Below are 16927 nucleotides of genomic sequence, written 5' to 3'. Positions count from 1 at the left end.
CCCAAGTGGCACACACATAAACAGGACAAGCACAAGCAGATAGCTTCTGTGGCCACACCCTCACAGGCCTATGGCTACACTCAAAACAATCCTAAGAAAACTAAGTAAGGTGGAGCTCCCTGCCTGCACTATGACGGAAGCCAGCAGGACTGAATGCACACAGTGCAAAAGTGAAAGGCCCATGGAAGGGCAGGAGGACGCCAACACCTGAGTGTGGCAACACCAAGGGCTCATAAGCCACCACAGAACCACAGACAGCCCGCTCAGATTCTGGGCAGGAATCCCCTGAGCACTGCACCCAATAGAAGCCCAAATCTGTCTTCCCGCAGCTCCCACTCTGGGTACTTAGTTTCGAACCTTGGGGTTCCCCAGGAGGTCTGTTCCACTGTGTCCTCTATGGGCCTTCAAGTACCTGCCTTCTGCCCCCACTTCTCCTTACAGACTGACCCAAGCAGCATCTCCGTGGTTCTTCTACCGAAAGCCCACTTTTGCTGTCCGTGGTGTTTGCTTCCAGCAGGTCTCCGTTTATACTGAGCCTTAGGAATGCGAGCTGGGTCACTCCCTTAATCCCATGCGTGGCGACTTCCCTACTTCGTACAGTCCACCTTAAAACTGGAGGTTACCAGTGGGCTCCCTGGGCCATCCCACTGCTTTCTTAGATCCTTCCCTCAACACACATTTACTGAGTACCCGTAATCAGCCTCCACTCTGTCCCCAAGATCCCGGCCAGTCAAGTCGCACACGTGCCAGGCCTACTACTTTTAGATGAACATACCGGTTGGGGGTTCTGGCGGGAAACAGAGACATGAACCTGGTTGGAAAGGAAAACCCAGGCTCTAGACATGAGCCTGGAGGGGGCGGTGGGCAGGGAGAACCACGGGAGGTGCGCCACAGGCAGCTAGTTGTTGCCACTTGCCCGGAGCCACAGACTACTGCCTGGGCTCTTGAAGCCATGCCGCCACCAAGAACAATCTGCCCTTCCTGGCATTTGCGGGTCGCCTCCCTGTGGAGAGGGGCACAGAGAGGGGACACCTGTCCCTTCTCCAACTTCCAGGGAGGAGAACTCCGTGGAGGAGCTCTACCACCAAAGCAGACAGGGCATTTGGTGGCTGTGCGGGCAAACAAGAGCAGGCCACTGCACTAAGGGAGAAGGCTCGAAAAAACCACACAACCCGCGCCGCCCCTTCCTTACTACTGTAATAACCACCACCTACCACCACTGGCTCTTCCTGTAAAAAACAATTTGTTTCCTCTCTCCTTTTACGCTCCCTCATCAGATGCAGGCATTTGCCCATCTCTGGGAACATTGCCACCTTGCACTCCCTTCTATCTGGCTTTTGCTTTCAGAGCCAGCCTCCTTCCCCAGGGTTGGGTGATATCCATGAGCTGCTTCACTCCCTGGACAAAGCATCAGGTGCTACGCGGGCTCTGCTCTGGGCATCTGTCTGCAGACCCTGGGGGATCCACGTGTGAAGACCAGGGTCCTCCCCCTCCCTCATTCTGCTTGCCTCTCGCTGCCCCAGGAGCTGAGCTCCCTCTTCAGCCGGGCACCTCCTTCCTCAGCCCTAGCAGAGTCCCACAGGTGCTGCTCACCAGCGGTATCTGGAGCTGGAAATGCAGAGTCTCGACTTCATCACCACCCGCAGAGCCAGCTATTTTCCTCCCTTGAGCCAACTGTTTCAAAGATGGAAACGTGCCTAGGCTCTACCTGTGTGAGGACCCTCAGTTTCCCACCCAAGACTCTGGAATTCCTCAGTGACTAGCTGATTTAGCAGATGCAAGGTCACGGACGGGTTCTCTGGGGGGTAACAGCATCCCCCGATCAGCTGCAGACACAGTCTACCCTCCACTGTAATGCCCCTCTTTCGGGGGGGGGGAGCGGTATGCTTCTTCATACTTGGGAATGCTCTATGCGGTTCCAGATTCTTTTTTCTTTGTTTTGAAGACTTTGTTTATTTGAGAGAGCGCGCGCACAGGAGTGGAGGGAGGGGCAGAGGGAGAAGCAGACTGACCCTGGAATCAAGACCCGAGCTGAAGACAGGCGCTTCACCTACTGAGCCCCCAGGTTCTTTTAGTGTATATGATTCTTCAACACTGACCGAAAATTGCTAAAATAGATATGAAGTAGATCAGGTTCCGACATCAAAAACAAAGCAAACATGCAAAGGCATGGCGTATCTACCACATGCACAGACGGACACAGGCTGACAAAGGTCATCGTACCCCCTTCCCTCGCTCAAAGTGAGCTATATGTTCCTGCGGCCTTTTGCCTTTGCTCCCATGACTCTCCTTGCCAGAAATGCTTCTGCTCTCCCATCAGCCCATTAACTATGGCCCTGCACGCACGGCCCCCTATTCATGGCCCCAGCACATCCCCCTCCTTTGAGAAACCGAGCCTCATGTCCTTCCCACCACTCATGTCCCTCGACTCTGACCTTGACAGCATGGAGTCTACCTCTTGAAGTCAGACCTTGATTATTCAAGTCTCTGTGATTTTACTTCAGGTGTCTCGACATCATAAGCTGCTTGAGCACAGGCCCAGAGCCTTCCCTGTCCCGTGCGCACCCCTACCAAGCACCCAGCACGGGGCCGAGCTCACGGCTACCTGGCGACCCCCGGCTGCTCTCGAGCCCGGATTCCGCGGTGGTGCTGAAGATCTCCTTGAGGACTGGAAGGGCAAGGTCAGAAATCTGTGTGTGTGTGTGTGTGTGTGTGTGTGTGTGTGTGTGTGTGTGTGCGCGCGCGCGTGTGGAGCGGGGGGTCTCAGTCTCGGCCGTTCCCCCCGCTGGGACACTCGGGCTGCCGCACAGGCAGCAGTGGCTCAGCAGTCAAGCAGATGCACGGCACCCCCGACCCTGCCCGGAGGCCGAGTTCTTCTGGACAGGAGATGGGAACGCCAGTAGCACATGCAGGGCCGGAGGAACTAAATGGTCCACAGGGGGGCCCAGCCTTGAATGAGAGGACATCTTTATGCCTCGCCTCCACTATGTCCCTGAACTACACGGAGAGTATGAGCTGAGCATACGGACTAGAGCATTTCTGAGGCCAGCCCAGGATGCCAGGGGGGCTGGCGTTTCAGCAAAACGAGGACAGATAGCTCGGGCTCGGGGAAAATGACCTTAACTGAGCACAGATGCTGGCTCCGACGTTCCCCTGCACAGGAAGCGTGTCTGTTTGCCCTACACAGCCCTGGCCTGGCCTGCGGTGAGGGAAGGGAGGCACAGCCCTGGCCATAGGGGCTCGACACTCACCCACTTGGCGATGGGGCAGCCGCGAGAGCTCTTCCCCTCCTTCCCAGTGTAGATGACCTTCTCGATCCGGATGGCTTTCCCCTTCTCTCCGTACCTGGAGAGGGAGACAGAAACCACCATGAGCACCGTGGAGCCCCGGAGGAGAGCAGCTTATGGTAAGAAGGCAAGCCTCAGTGTGCTTCAGCGTGGGTTTTGTTACCGTGGGGTCGAGGAGGAGAAGAATTTAAATGCTTGTTCTGTGCTGAGAGCCTCTGGAGACACGGTGGCCACTTACGGGTTTCCAGGACCTCTGGTCCATCTCACCCAGCTCTGTCCCAGGGCCGAGGGGGCCGTCAGGCACAGCGTCCCTGATTATTACCTCTGAGCCTCCAGGAAGAGTACTCAAGCCAGCAGCTAAACATGGGTCTTTGTATCCAGCCTTGTTAGTTAAGTCACCCTGAGAGTTCGTTATTTATAAATTGAATAAACAGAAGAAGGTAAATGAGGAAGGCCTTCTTGTTTTCTTTCCACAATCCCCAGCTGACATCGGAGCATGAGGAGGACAGACAACTGAGGCCAGGGGAAGGGGCCCTACCAAGCACAACTGGTGCTTGCCACAGCTCGGGACGGCACACACATCCTGCACACGCTCTTGCCCCGGCCGGCACACGCACATGCACGTGCACGGGCAGGGCTAACAAGGCCCTCTCATTCAGAGGTGAGGAAACCACAGCCCCAGAGCTGAACGGCCCAGCCCAGGGCCACACAACTGTGGTGCTGTGGGCAATGGCAGCTTCAGTGCCGGCCCGGCCACTTTCTGGCTACGGGACCATAGCCACATGACTGAACAACTTCTCTAGGCCTCAGTTTCCTAACCTGTAAAATGGGGATAAAAAGGCCTCCCACTTCTCAGACTTGGAAAGAGAACAAACAAGATCATCCCCAAGGGGTGCACGGTTTCGAGTGCTTTGAAGTTCCTGGCATGAGGGAAGAGCTCACGAAATATTAATTCTTAACAACATAAGTAGTCATCTGACTAAACCGTCTTATTTTTAATAGCTTTTTGGTTTTGGGCACAAAGTCCTATCATCTGCAAGCAGGTTCAGTTGTCACCTCTTCCTGTCCACTTCTCACGCCCCATTTCGGGCTCCTGTCTCCCTGCACCAGCCAGGGCTCCGAAGTGCTAGCGGGCCCCGTTGCTTATTTCCTGCCTCGACTGTAAAATGCTGCCGACTCTTCATCACTGAGCACTGGCCAGCTGACCTCGGGGAAGAGACAGAGACTGCCTTACTTTGAAGGCGTCTACCAAGGGTCTCCTGTACTAAAGGATTTTTAATCAAGAATTATTACTCTTACCAAAAGCACTTTTAGCATCAAAGGACATAGATGCCTGAACTGTTTTTGTTCTCCTTTGATCAATTAATACAGTGTGCTCTTTTCACAGACTGTCCAAATCAAACTATCCTTGTATTTTTGTAATGAATCTGATTTGGCCATGGCCTATTATTTTTAATATACTATTTAAGAGAAAGGTTATCATACCTGTTCCAATTCACATATTCTCTACATATGCACACATACCGTTACACATGCAGGTATCCCTCACTTTTCAGAAGTTCATGTTATACCACTTAGCTCTTACGAGACACCTACATCAGCCCCTGGTTTTTGGTAACTGAAAGAAATCCGAAGAGAATTTCTGCTTTTACGAAAAAAGGCAAAAAGCAAAAATCGTGTTCAGCGTTTGTTTGGCAATGAGCCGTTACGGAGGCAGTATGCGCCCCGAGCAGCGGGGCAAGAGCGGCCCCACTAAGCTCCTTCCCCAGGAATTCCACTCAGCATCTCAGCATCCACCGCCAGAGCTCTGAACTGTGTCTGTGAGCACCTGTGCTTTGTCTTGATTTATTTTGTGCATCCGTTAGCCAGATGTGTCTTAAGGTATCAGAGAAGCCTAAAAGAGGTTATTTGGGGGGGGTCCAGGAATGCTCACACATTTTTCCATGTAAGTTCAAGGTAACTGCCTCTTCGCTTTACTGCCATTTTGGGTTTAGGTAAGTTTTCAAAGGGACCCTGCGTTCTACTTCTGATCGCGGGGGAGACCTGTAGTCTTTATCTCACCAGCTCCGCTTCCAGGAATCGCTACACCTCTGAAATAACGATACAAATACACCAAGACTTAGGAACAAGATATTCATTGTTGCATCAACTGAAAAACTAGGAACAACTTAGATATCCAGTATAGGACTGGCTAAGTAAAATATAATAAACTTCCATATAACAGAAAACCATGCAGCCATCAAAAAGGATTCGACATAATTACAAGCACTAACGCGGAAGAAATTAAGGGTGGGGAGCAGCTGCAAACAGTGGGTACGTTATGACTGATCCCATTTGGTTTAAAATTTATATACATATGTGTAGCTATAAATGCTTAGAAAAAAAATGAAGGTTAAGCATGAAACTTTTTTTAAAAAGTTTCTTTTGGATAATTGCTGGAGAGATTTATTCATTCTTAGCTTTTTAAAGAAAGACTTTTATAGACAGGTTTTATTTTTGTAATTGGGAAAGAAAACAAATTATTTTTTCAAATACTGATGTACAGTTTCTTTGAGCTCACGGAGATCTTGAGTGAAACAGAGAACACCAAAGAGGTGAAAAGTGTTTCCGAGAATTATCACATGAAAATTCTATGGCTATGTGAGTCCCTTGTAGAATGTGTCTGGGGACAGGACTCTGGGGAGTTGACATGGTGTGGCCTGGCTCCAGAGGAAAAGACCAGATAGTGCCGCTTTTGTTCAGTTCCTGGAAAACTTTCAATTTCACAAACATTTATCAGGAAGTGGCCCCCAAGTGCCAAGCCTGGGTACTTGGTGTGTCCTGGGGTCGCTGTGGGAAGAACAGCCCGAGGTGTCCACGCTGCTCTCATCGAAACAGACAGGATATCGTGTTCCCCACAGGAGGGTGAGCTGAGGACACTGACGCGAGCTTTCTGACCAGTACCTTCCCCGCCATCCCACCCGTGTGAGAAACACGCCCTGCACTGAACTGCATATTCAAGAGCAAATAAAAAGGCCAAGCACTGTCTGATCAGTTACTTTTTTTTTTTTTTTTAAACGCAGAACACTCTCTGTGCTTAAAGACAACCAATCAACTCTGGATCTGGCTTTTTCTTTTAAATGTCTCACTCGCTGGCCTATCATTAAGAGGATATTCCAGAATGTCTAGATGGTGTCCATCGTGAAGTCTGAAGAGACAGGCTGAAACCTTGTTCTGAAGGATAACCTGATCATCTCAGCAAGTGGTTCTCAACGGGTGGTGCCGAGACCAGCCTCACCTGGGAACTCAGGAGGAATGCAGACTCGCGGGTCCCATCCCAGACCTGCTGGGTCAGGAACTCGGGTGGGGCCTGGGATCTGTGCTTTCACGAGTCCTCCGGGAGACTCTGGAGCATGCTCGAGTTTGAGAACTACTGATCTCAAGTTGGACTTCTTTGGGGTTACGTTTATCACACAGTCATGAGACCAGTCCCCTAAACTCAGAGTTTTGCCAGCACAGAGCCGGTTCTCTGTTTTTAGAATAAACATTGAATGAACTCCTAGGCTGCACAGAATCCCCTTCCCAGGTGGATGCCCTGGGGCTCTGCAGCACACCCTTCTCAGATACGGATTTGAACAGCTGACTACAATTACCTATGTCAAGGGGGACCTGGGTTCCCAGGGGTGGAAGCCATAAATAAACTGGGAGAATATTTTAGGATTTGCTTTTGACCTCCCCCTCCTTTTTCCAAATCTTTACCAGAGAAGCTAAAAGCACCAACGTCTCCTTGATTTCAGTTCGCTTCCCCTTCCTGACTTTGGCCAACTTCTGGCGGTAGAGTGCTCCTGCAGAGAGAGGGTTGGGGGAGAGGTCTAGGGAAAGAGACAGCCTGGCCCATTCACAAACTAGACCCCCAGCCTGGCGATGTTCACTGACCATTCATTCCTCTCCTGGTTCCACAAGAAAACTTTTTAAAAAGAGGTCTATGACATAAAAATAACAGGTGATAAAATCCGAGTAAAGGGGGGAAAGATGGACATAATGTTGGTGTGCAAAATGCGAGCAGTAGGACCTTGTGGGTATTTCTGAGAGATGGGCCTAGAAAATTTCATCGTATGAGAAATCCAGGAAGCTAATGAAGACTCCTTTGGGTCATGTCAAAAGGGCTCAGGAGTGAACCTGACTAGGTTCCCATGGGTCAAAGATGAGAAATTACATTCCTGCTAAGAGGGGTAACACACATCTGGCTCTAAGCTTACCAGCAGCTAACGAAGATGGAAACGCAACCTGTTACATAATTTACGAGGTCCTTAAGATAAAAATAAACCAGCTGCTGAGGAAAAACACAAGTATTCCTGGTCTTGACAGGAATTCCTCCCTTGGATCAGTTTCTGAAGAATCTACAGTTGGCTGTTATTTTTAAAGCAATGAGGAAAAAAAAGGACAAATCTCAACTTTATCACTATCTCCTAATCCTTGTTTCAAAACATACTCTTCTATAACTAAAAGTTATTTAGAGAGCTGTCTAGAAATTCTGTACAATTGTTACCAAGAAACAAACACAAACAAAACCTGTCCCAGATCAATGTGTATATTGGGCTCCCCCGCAGCCCTCAACCTGCAAAAGATAGTGTCAAGATTCCTTACAAAAAAAAAAAAGAAAATCCAATCCCTGGCCGAAATGCTGACTGCCCCAACCCTGGCACTGCAATGCGTGTGCATGTTGGTGCACGTGGGCGTGCATGTACAACACACAGCAGGTCTTAAATATTTCGTTTTCAGGGACCTGGAGGTACCCTTTCAATCAGGCTCAAATGTGCAGATCGGGGCTTTGATCAAATGCTTTTCTGATGGGCTACTCTGAATATAAATGTTTCCAGATGGTACAGGACAATTAAGAGTCATTACAGGAGATCACGGTCCTCCATCCATCTTACCACTTATTTACTCAGGGATGCCATTACAGTTTTTCAGTTCAGACTCCTGTTCCCTGCTACATTAATGACAGGATTCGTTTGGCTCCCCTGATCAGACAAAATGTGGTCCCCAAATCTGTGGAAACTCTGAGCCACTCAGCCTTCCACACATCTGTGTGTATATGTCCACACAAACAGGTTTATGTCTGCGTAATCTTTGCCTTTACTATTAAAATACTAATGCTTGTTATAAAACTTCCACCAGTACATGTGTGTAGGAGATCGACCCCTGTATGTGGGCCTTCCCTGTAAGCACTAGGTGGTTTCCAGACACCGCTTCAGCATCTCTTCATAGCCCTCCTGTAACGTATGTGTACTGCTATCATCTCTATTTTGCAGATAAGAAAACCGAGTCACGGAGAAGTTCAGAAACTTACCCGAGGACTCAGCAGGAAGGGGCAGTGCCCGGACTAGACCTTGAAGTCTAGCTCCAGTGTCCACAGGCTCTCAATCCCCAAGCTATTTTACCTTTCTACACACTAGAACTCATGGCACTTAATATCTGCTGTGGACACGTACACAGATTTTAAAGTCTCTATCTATACAAACTGCTTAAAAAAAAAGCAAAACGGGGCTGTGAAGGGAAAACCCTGTAGTCTTGAGTTTGAATTCTAAGTGTCAATGTAAACTCCGATGTATTTAATCACTAATCAATAACGAAAAATAAAAACCCAACACACACATCTTAGCTCTTTCTACAGAAATGGCCTAGAAGCAATGGGCACACCTAGTTGAGAGTTTGTTTTTTAAACACTTTTTCCCCCAGGAAAGGGGACTGGGACTACTTGGGTGAATGGAGAATGCGAGCCCCGAGCATAATGCCGTACGAGGAATCGAGAAAGCTATCAAAGACTCCTGGGACAGTGTCAGAACGACTCAGGACACGACCTGAATAGACACCCACTGGCCAACGAGGAGACATTCTATTCCTTCTATTCCTCTTAGTGGAGGCAGAAAATACCATCTATGAAGTCGTTTAGAAAAAAAGAAAGAAAAAATGATCTGATTCCCATGAAGTCTTTAGCTCTACCTGCGAATTTACAGGCCACAGCGAGGGCAGAAGGACACAGTGAACAATACTGCAGAAAAGCCAGCAGCAAAATTCTGACCTCAGGAAACACTATGGGACACAGAGTCATTGCACCACATTTCATCAATAAAAAATAGCTCGAGAGAGAGAGAGAGAAGAGCAGGGGAGGGGAAGATAGAGAGGGCAGACCTACGGAGAGAGAGAAACCTGTAGTCAACCTTCCACAGTCTGGGTATCATGACCTCCTTCCTGTACGTCGTCCAGTACGAGGCAATGACCATGAGAGGCGCTTCAATGCCATGCTCTCTTAACAACTGCCCACCTCTGCGTGGGCACCTGGGCGTCACTCACCGCTCCTCCATGAGCTCCCGGATAGAGGCTACCGTGGGGCCAGATCCCAGGTGAGTATAATACGGACCTTCATCTTTCTCCACTATTTGTTCTGCAGAAACACAGAGTAAACATTATTTGGAGGCATCGGTTCATCAACAGTAATTTAGAAAGGCAAACCACCAATAGGAAAATTAATGGGCACATTACAAAACAGGAAATTCAAATGGCTTATAAACATGTGAAAATGTGTTCAACTCCATTAGGAATCACGAAATGCAAATTAGAATCGCAGTGCAACACCACGGCACACCGGGCAGCCTGGCAAAAACTGAAGAATCTGGTAAAATCAAGTGTTGTCAAGACTGTGGTCTTCCACCACTTTGGAATTCAGTTTCCCACTGTACGCGTTCTGACCGGGGTAGGCAAACCACTCTACTCCTGGGGATATACACGAAAGAATAAAAAATAACGACTCACTCAGATACTTGTAGGCCAATTTCACAGCAGCATTGTTCACAAGAGCCAAAAAGTGAAAACAACACAAATGTCCATCAACAGATGGACAAAACGCAGGGAAGCCACACAGTGGACTATTACCCAACCGCAAAAAGGAATAAGGTTCTGACACCTGCTACAACGTGGATGAGCCTGGAAAACATGATGCTGGGTGAAACCAGCCAGACACAAAAGGACAACTGTTGCACGATTCCATTTAGATTAGATGAGATACTTACAACAGGCAAGTTCCTAGAGATAAAAATTAGACTAGAAGGTTCCAGGGCCTGGCAGGGCAGAGAAGGGGGACTTACTGGGTACTGCCTTTCTGTATGCGGGGATGAAAACGTTTTGGAGATAGGTAGTGGGGACTGGTTGCATGATGCTGTGGGTGTAGTTAATACCACTAAACTGTACATGTAAAAATAGTGCAAATGGCAAATGTTAGGTTATATTTCACCACCGTTTAAACAAACAAAAAAGGAGCAAAGTACTGACATGCGGTACAACGCGAGGAGCCTCAAAAACAGGAATGTGTGAAAGACGCAAACCATCGCGTACTGTGCGGTCCCATTCGCGGGAAACATCCAGAACGGCGAGGCCGCAGACACAGAAGGCAGACCGACCGCTGCCAGAGGCTGGGTAACTGCTGAGCGAGTACGGGGCTTAGTTCTGGGGTGAAGATCACGTTCTGGAACCAGACAGAGGTGGCGGCTTCGCACTGTAAATGTACTCAATGCAACTGGCGGCCTTACTTTCCAGTGGTTAGTTTTATGTTATAGGACATTCGCTGCAATTTTTTTTTTTTAAAAAAGGAATAATTGATGCATGCAACCTGGATGAATTTTACATGAATTTTTCTCAATGAAAGAAAGGAGACCCAAATGACTAAGTAATAGCTACTCTCTAAGGCTGAACACAAAAAGAACTTTACACAAATACTGTACTACAGCTGGCAAGTTTGTTTTATGTCTAAAGAAATGTGACAATGCAGTGCAATGTGGAATCCCGCATCGGTCCTAGAACAGAGAGCGGACGTTAGCGGAAACGCCGATGAAATCCAAAGTCTGCAGTTCGTAGTACTGTACCAACATTAACGTCTGATTTTTAAATGCACCATAACTATGTAAGATGTTTACATTAGGGGCAGCTGGATGAAGGGTAGACAGAACCCCTCTGTTCCAATTTTGCAACTCTTCTATAAATGTGAAATCAGCTCAACATTAAAAACTTAAAACAAAAACAACTAAGGCAGCAGGCCCTACCTTGTGGATTCTGTCCTAGAAGAAATCTTAGTTACATGCATCAAAACACATGTACAAAGATGTTCATCGCAACCTTGGTTTTAACAGTCAAAACTGGAAACTCTAATCCAGCAACAGTGGGAGGGACAAAGCGCAGCGGTCGCATAATGGCATCTGTCTAGCAGAGAACGGACAACCTTCAACGACATGGCTGAACAGCACAACATCATAGTGAAGGAAAGCAGCACAGCAAAGAACAAATACAGTACGATCACAGTTAAATAATATTCAAAAATAGGCTCCACTAAACTACTGTTTAAAGACCCATGCAGAGGTGGTAAAATTACTAGGTTGAAATATGAAATTGCAGACGTTTGACGGCTCTTTACCTACAAACAATGGTGATTTTCTACGGTCCAATCTTATTATAAAGAAAAAAAGAAAATCATTGTCACAAGTCAAGAGAGTGGCTGCCTCTGGAGGATGGAAGAGGAATGTGAATGGGACAGGTGCACAGGGGCATCTGAGGAGCTGGAAATGGCCTATTTTTTTATCTAGGTTGTGGTTACCGAGGCATTCATTTTATAAATTTTCATTGAGTTGTATGTGAATACTTTGTGTACTTTCCTATATATTAAGTCCCAACTCTTTAAATGTAAAAACAATGTCATAACTCTTTTATGCAGAATATTATGCTTAGCTTTATGGGGGATTCAAGATAGGATAATATCTGATTGCTGCCTTTTAAAAGTTTATGGTCTACCTGTGTAGATAAGATCCACACATAAGAAGATACCTAATGGCATTTTAAATCAACGGGGAAAGATGAATTTTTCAACGCACGGTGTTGAGACAACTGGGGGAAAAGTCTGATCCATACTTAATACTTTACCCCCAAATATATTCCAAAGAGTTGGAAGATTTAAATAAAAGAAGTAAACTATGCAAGTTCTGAAAGAAAAACAATGGGAGAGCTTTTAAAAATATTCATGGAGGGGCGCCTGGGTGGCGCAGTCGTTAGGCGTCTGCCTTCGGCTCAGGGCGTGATCCCGGCATTCTGGGATCGAGCCCCACATCAGGCTCCTCCGCTGGGAGCCTGCTTCTTCCTCTCCCACTCCCCCTGCTTGTGTTCCCTCTCTCGCTGGCTGTCTGTGTCAAATAAATAAATAAAATCTTTAAAAAAAATATTCATGGAAAAGGGAAATCTTCTCTAAGTATAACATGAAATTCTAAAGCCCTCCCCCCACATACATAGAAATCATGCTAAATTTAACTAAAAAAAAAAAATATATATATATATATATATATATATATATATATATATATATATATATATATATATATATATATATATATATATAGTAATAACTACCAAAAGTCAAGCTAAAAGACAAATAACACACTGGGGAGAGATATCTGGAATTCATACCAGACAAAAGGCTAATTTCCTTAAAATATCAAGATCTCCTACAGCTATATAAGGTCAGTAATTCAAGAGAAAAATTTGAAAAGGATAAAAAGGGAAATGCAAATGGCTCAAACATCTGTAAAGCTACAATAAGGTACCAGTTTTACCTTTCAGATGAGTCACCATGAACGTCCTGTGTTGGTGAGGGATAGGAAAACAGGCAGTATGGGAAGTAATTTAGCAATATATTAAAATTACAACTGCACATGAGTCCATTTGACTCAGCAATTTCAAAGAATTTCAACTCTTGTAAGAATTCATTTCTGGAAATTTGGATATGTGCAAAATGATATGTATATACAAAAATACTCACTGCATCATTTGTTTTTGTTTTTTTTTTTAAGATTTTATTTATTTCTTTGACAGAGAGAGAGACAGCCAGAGAGAGAGAACACAGGCAGGGGGAGTGGGAGAGGAAGAAGCAGACTCCTAGCAGAGAAGCCTGATGTGGGGCTCAATCCCAGAATGCCGGGATCACGCCCTGAGCCGCAGGCAGACACCTAACCGCTGTGCCACCCAGGTGCCCCGCACTGCATCATTTGTAATGGCAAAATATCAGAAACCTCAATGTCCATCACAACACATTACGTTTCTAAACGTGGCACGGCTATAAAATGAAATGCTAAGCAGTATCCAGAGGAGCCAGGCAGCTCCAGATTTACGGACAAAAAATGACCTCCAAGATATTTTAAGGGGGGAAAAAAAGCAAATTTCAATACTGCATGTATAATACACTATAGTCAGTATACACACGTAATCACACGTCCATGAGCATACATACATCACACATACACACTGCATACAAGCAAAACAGTGTTTGGGTTACTACCCACACGAAGAACAAGTGTATGAGCAAGTTTGTGAACATGAGTTCAGTTGTGTTCCTGGCTTTAAAAACAAAAAGAAGGGGCATCTGGGTGGCTCAGTTGGTTAAACATCCGACTCTTGATTTTGACTCAGGTCACGATCTCAGGGTTGTGAGACTGAGCCCCGCGTCGGGCTCCACGTGGGGTGTGCAGCCTGCTAAGGTTCTCTCTCTCCCTCTCCCTCTGCACCCCTCCCCTTTCTCTCAAAATAAAATAAAATAAAATAAAATAAAATAAAATAAAATAAAATAAAATAAAAAAACAAGAAAGGGTCTGCAGAGCTTTCAGGCCACTGTGAAGCTGGGGAGGTCCCGGCCAGGCTGAGGATGTTGATCTCACTGAACTCCTAGCCCTTTGATATTTCCCTGAAGCCCCTCAATAGAACGGTTTGATCCCCCCAAAAAGGTTCGCAATGGTGTGTTGCAGTCCAGCCGATGAATTGATGGGACATGCTTGCCTCTTACGGCTTCCGCTCTTGGAGGCTCTTCATCCCCCTCTAAGGTCCTGGGTCAGGCTCTTGCCTGAATTATGGGCCTGGTCTAACTGATCTCAGCCCTTCTAGGTTATCTTACCCAATTCCACCAGTTTATACAGCCCCCCAAAAATCTGATCACGCCACTTCCCACTGATGACCTCACGTTAGACAAGAGAAAGAACCCGAATTCCAGAGCAGTCCACAAGGCCCCTGTGGAGCCGTCTCTGCACACCTCCCAGCCCCGTATGGGGCAGTGGCCAGCACAGCTCCCGCCACACAACTGTGCAATCCCTCCGTGTCTTCAAATGGGTTCCCTCACTGACAGCAGTGCCTTCCCTCATTTCGCTCTTTGGAAAAGCTCCTCTCTCAAGGTCTAATTTAAATGGCACCTCTTCTCTGAAACTCCAGTGCACTTCTCAGGTCCACTTTCCCTCTGGATTCCCAGAGCACCGTGCAGAAAACAGAAACATCAAGGCCTGCATCACAGCACATTTTTACTATTAGCATGGCACAGCAGAAAGCACACGGATTTTGCAGAGACCTGGGGAACTGTGACGAGTTACCTTCCCAACCCCTAATCCGCACGCCTTCCGGTGCAAACTACACAGAGGGCTCCGTGCAGTCTTCGGCGCATAATACGAACTCAATAGGCAGCTGCTGTCCAGGCTCTGCCAAACAAATTGTGTGACTGTGGCCAAGTTACACAACCCTTACAAGCCTTAAAAGCAGTTAGAATAATGTTCCTACATTCCAGAATTGTCGAGGATGAGATGAGATGTAGTCACCTAGCTCTGTTCTCAACCTATCAATGCCTAAATGTTTCATGAATGAACGAATATTTTCAACTAAAGGATTAAAAATGACTTGCTCCAAATATACACTATTTTGAACATAACACAAAGAGGATTGCAGAAGGAAGCATATGGAGTGGGGGCGGGAGGGAGGGGAGACCAGGGGAGGCTAGGGAAAGAAAATGTAAGAACGTGGGTGTTGGAAGTAGTGGTCTGAAAGCTCTTTATAGGCGCTAGGAGACTACATGGGATACAGAAAATAGAATATAAGAAGATGCCAGAACTTCTGGGCTCTATTCCAGCTTCTATTGTCTGGAGAAAAGTCAAAGTAATGGACTGACTGCAGGATCTTCCACTGGAACTAGAACAGAATGTAGCTTTTAGGGACTACCTTCTGCCCCCAATCAGGAGAGCTCAAAACTTACCCAGTTAGAGGCAGAGAAAGGAGATTTTCAAGGAGAAGATGCAAACCAAATCTTGGCCACTCCACCCCAGCAGCTAGGAAAAGAGATACAGACAGATCCCAAACCAAGCCAGCCTCCACACTGCATGGTCGGGTTTCTCGGGGAAGGAAGACGCAGCTCCCAGTGCCAAACGAAAGCAAAGTCATTCTTTCCCTTCGGCCAGTTTACAAGGCAGCCCAAGGAGTCCTTCAGAAGCATTGCTTCCTTTAACGACATCCCTTTTCCTGATTCTACATCTACGAAAACAGGTAAGATAGATAGATTTCAATACAGAGACAGCTGGATCGCTTTCCTTGATTATATGTCTGTACTGGGGAGAAGATACTCTATAGAAAAAAACTGAACTTACAACCAAGTATGCTTACTTATAAGACTAGTATATATTTACAAACCTAATTATTCTCATGTATATGTTTATATATCCATAAAGCTATACATCTCCTTACACATACTTACATAGACATGAGAAACTACATCTCGTTATGTATACACATATATATACACATACACATATACACACATACGTATTTGTACATGTTATATACATACGTGTGCGTGTGTGTATCTTCTCTGTAGCAATGGGCTTGTACTTGGTTATGGTGCCAGACAGGTGACAATATTTTGCAAGGCTGGGGTAATGTTCTATAGAATGCAGTACATACTCTGAATCAGTGAGCAATATATGCTTCTGTTTTTCCATAGTAAAGTAAGGTTTATTAACCTTTTTTGGTGCTGTTTAATGCTATTCATCTTAAATTCAATATGTGAGTTTACCCTATTTACATTTATTGTCATAACATATGTATGGTCTTCTGTCATTTTATGACATGCTTTGCATACTGTGTCCTTGTTTTTTTTTTTTTTCCTCCTGTCTTTTGTTGCAGGTTTTATATTTTCTTTTACTCCCCACCCCCACCCCTGGTAATTTAGAAAAATCTATAGTATGTTTTAGTAATGCTCACTGTACTTTTGCAGAGAAAGAAGTTAGCACCCTTATAATTTCTCCCACCTCCTCCTTTACTTTGTCTCCTGCTTTTTGCGGGTATCCTCGTGAACATATTTTTCCTCTCTGTTATCAAAGAGATATTCGATATAAAACAATTTCAAATGTAAGTAAATCAATTACCCTTGTTTTAGAAAAACAATTATCACAGTTATTTAAATGCAGACTTCACATCTGAATACATTGAGTGTTCACTACCAGTCCCATCATATATATAACTTCCCTAATCCATTACTTATCGGATTCATCTCTTGAAAATTTGAGTTCTGGTATATTTGGAAATGTTTTAATGAAGGTTTTACATGTGAATGGCAACATAACTGCATATAGAATTCCCGGGTCAAACTTTTAATATTCCAAGAACTGCAATACACATGTCCAACAACAAAAAAAATCATATCCACCATAAATAAAGAACCCTTGCCAATCAATAAGAAAAAGGCAGAAACACAATAGAGAAATGGGTAAATGGCTTGAATGGGCACTCTACAGAAAAGTATGAACAGGTATGAAAAG

General features: G+C 45.9%; 1 protein-coding gene across 3 annotated transcripts in view; it reads right to left on the bottom strand.

The window, feature by feature from the left end:
- Positions 1-16927, bottom strand: part of TET3 (tet methylcytosine dioxygenase 3) — a 99838-nt gene that overhangs the window by 19777 nt on the left and 63134 nt on the right. For all 3 annotated transcript variants that reach the window (XM_045788305.2, XM_045788307.2, XM_045788308.2), the window contains 2 exons: positions 9624-9714; positions 3252-3345 (listed from right to left, as the gene is read on the bottom strand). In XM_045788305.2, the coding sequence (XP_045644261.2) occupies positions 3252-3345; positions 9624-9714 (185 nt within the window). The remainder of the gene's footprint in view (positions 1-3251; positions 3346-9623; positions 9715-16927) is intronic.

Source organism: Ursus americanus, chromosome 7 (assembly GCF_024610735.1).
Source record: "Ursus americanus isolate L20-20 chromosome 7, mUrsAme1.1.p, whole genome shotgun sequence".
NCBI lineage: Eukaryota > Metazoa > Chordata > Mammalia > Carnivora > Ursidae > Ursus > Ursus americanus.
The sequence above is the reverse complement of the archived record's forward strand: the minus strand, read 5'-3'. Positions and strand labels throughout refer to the sequence as shown.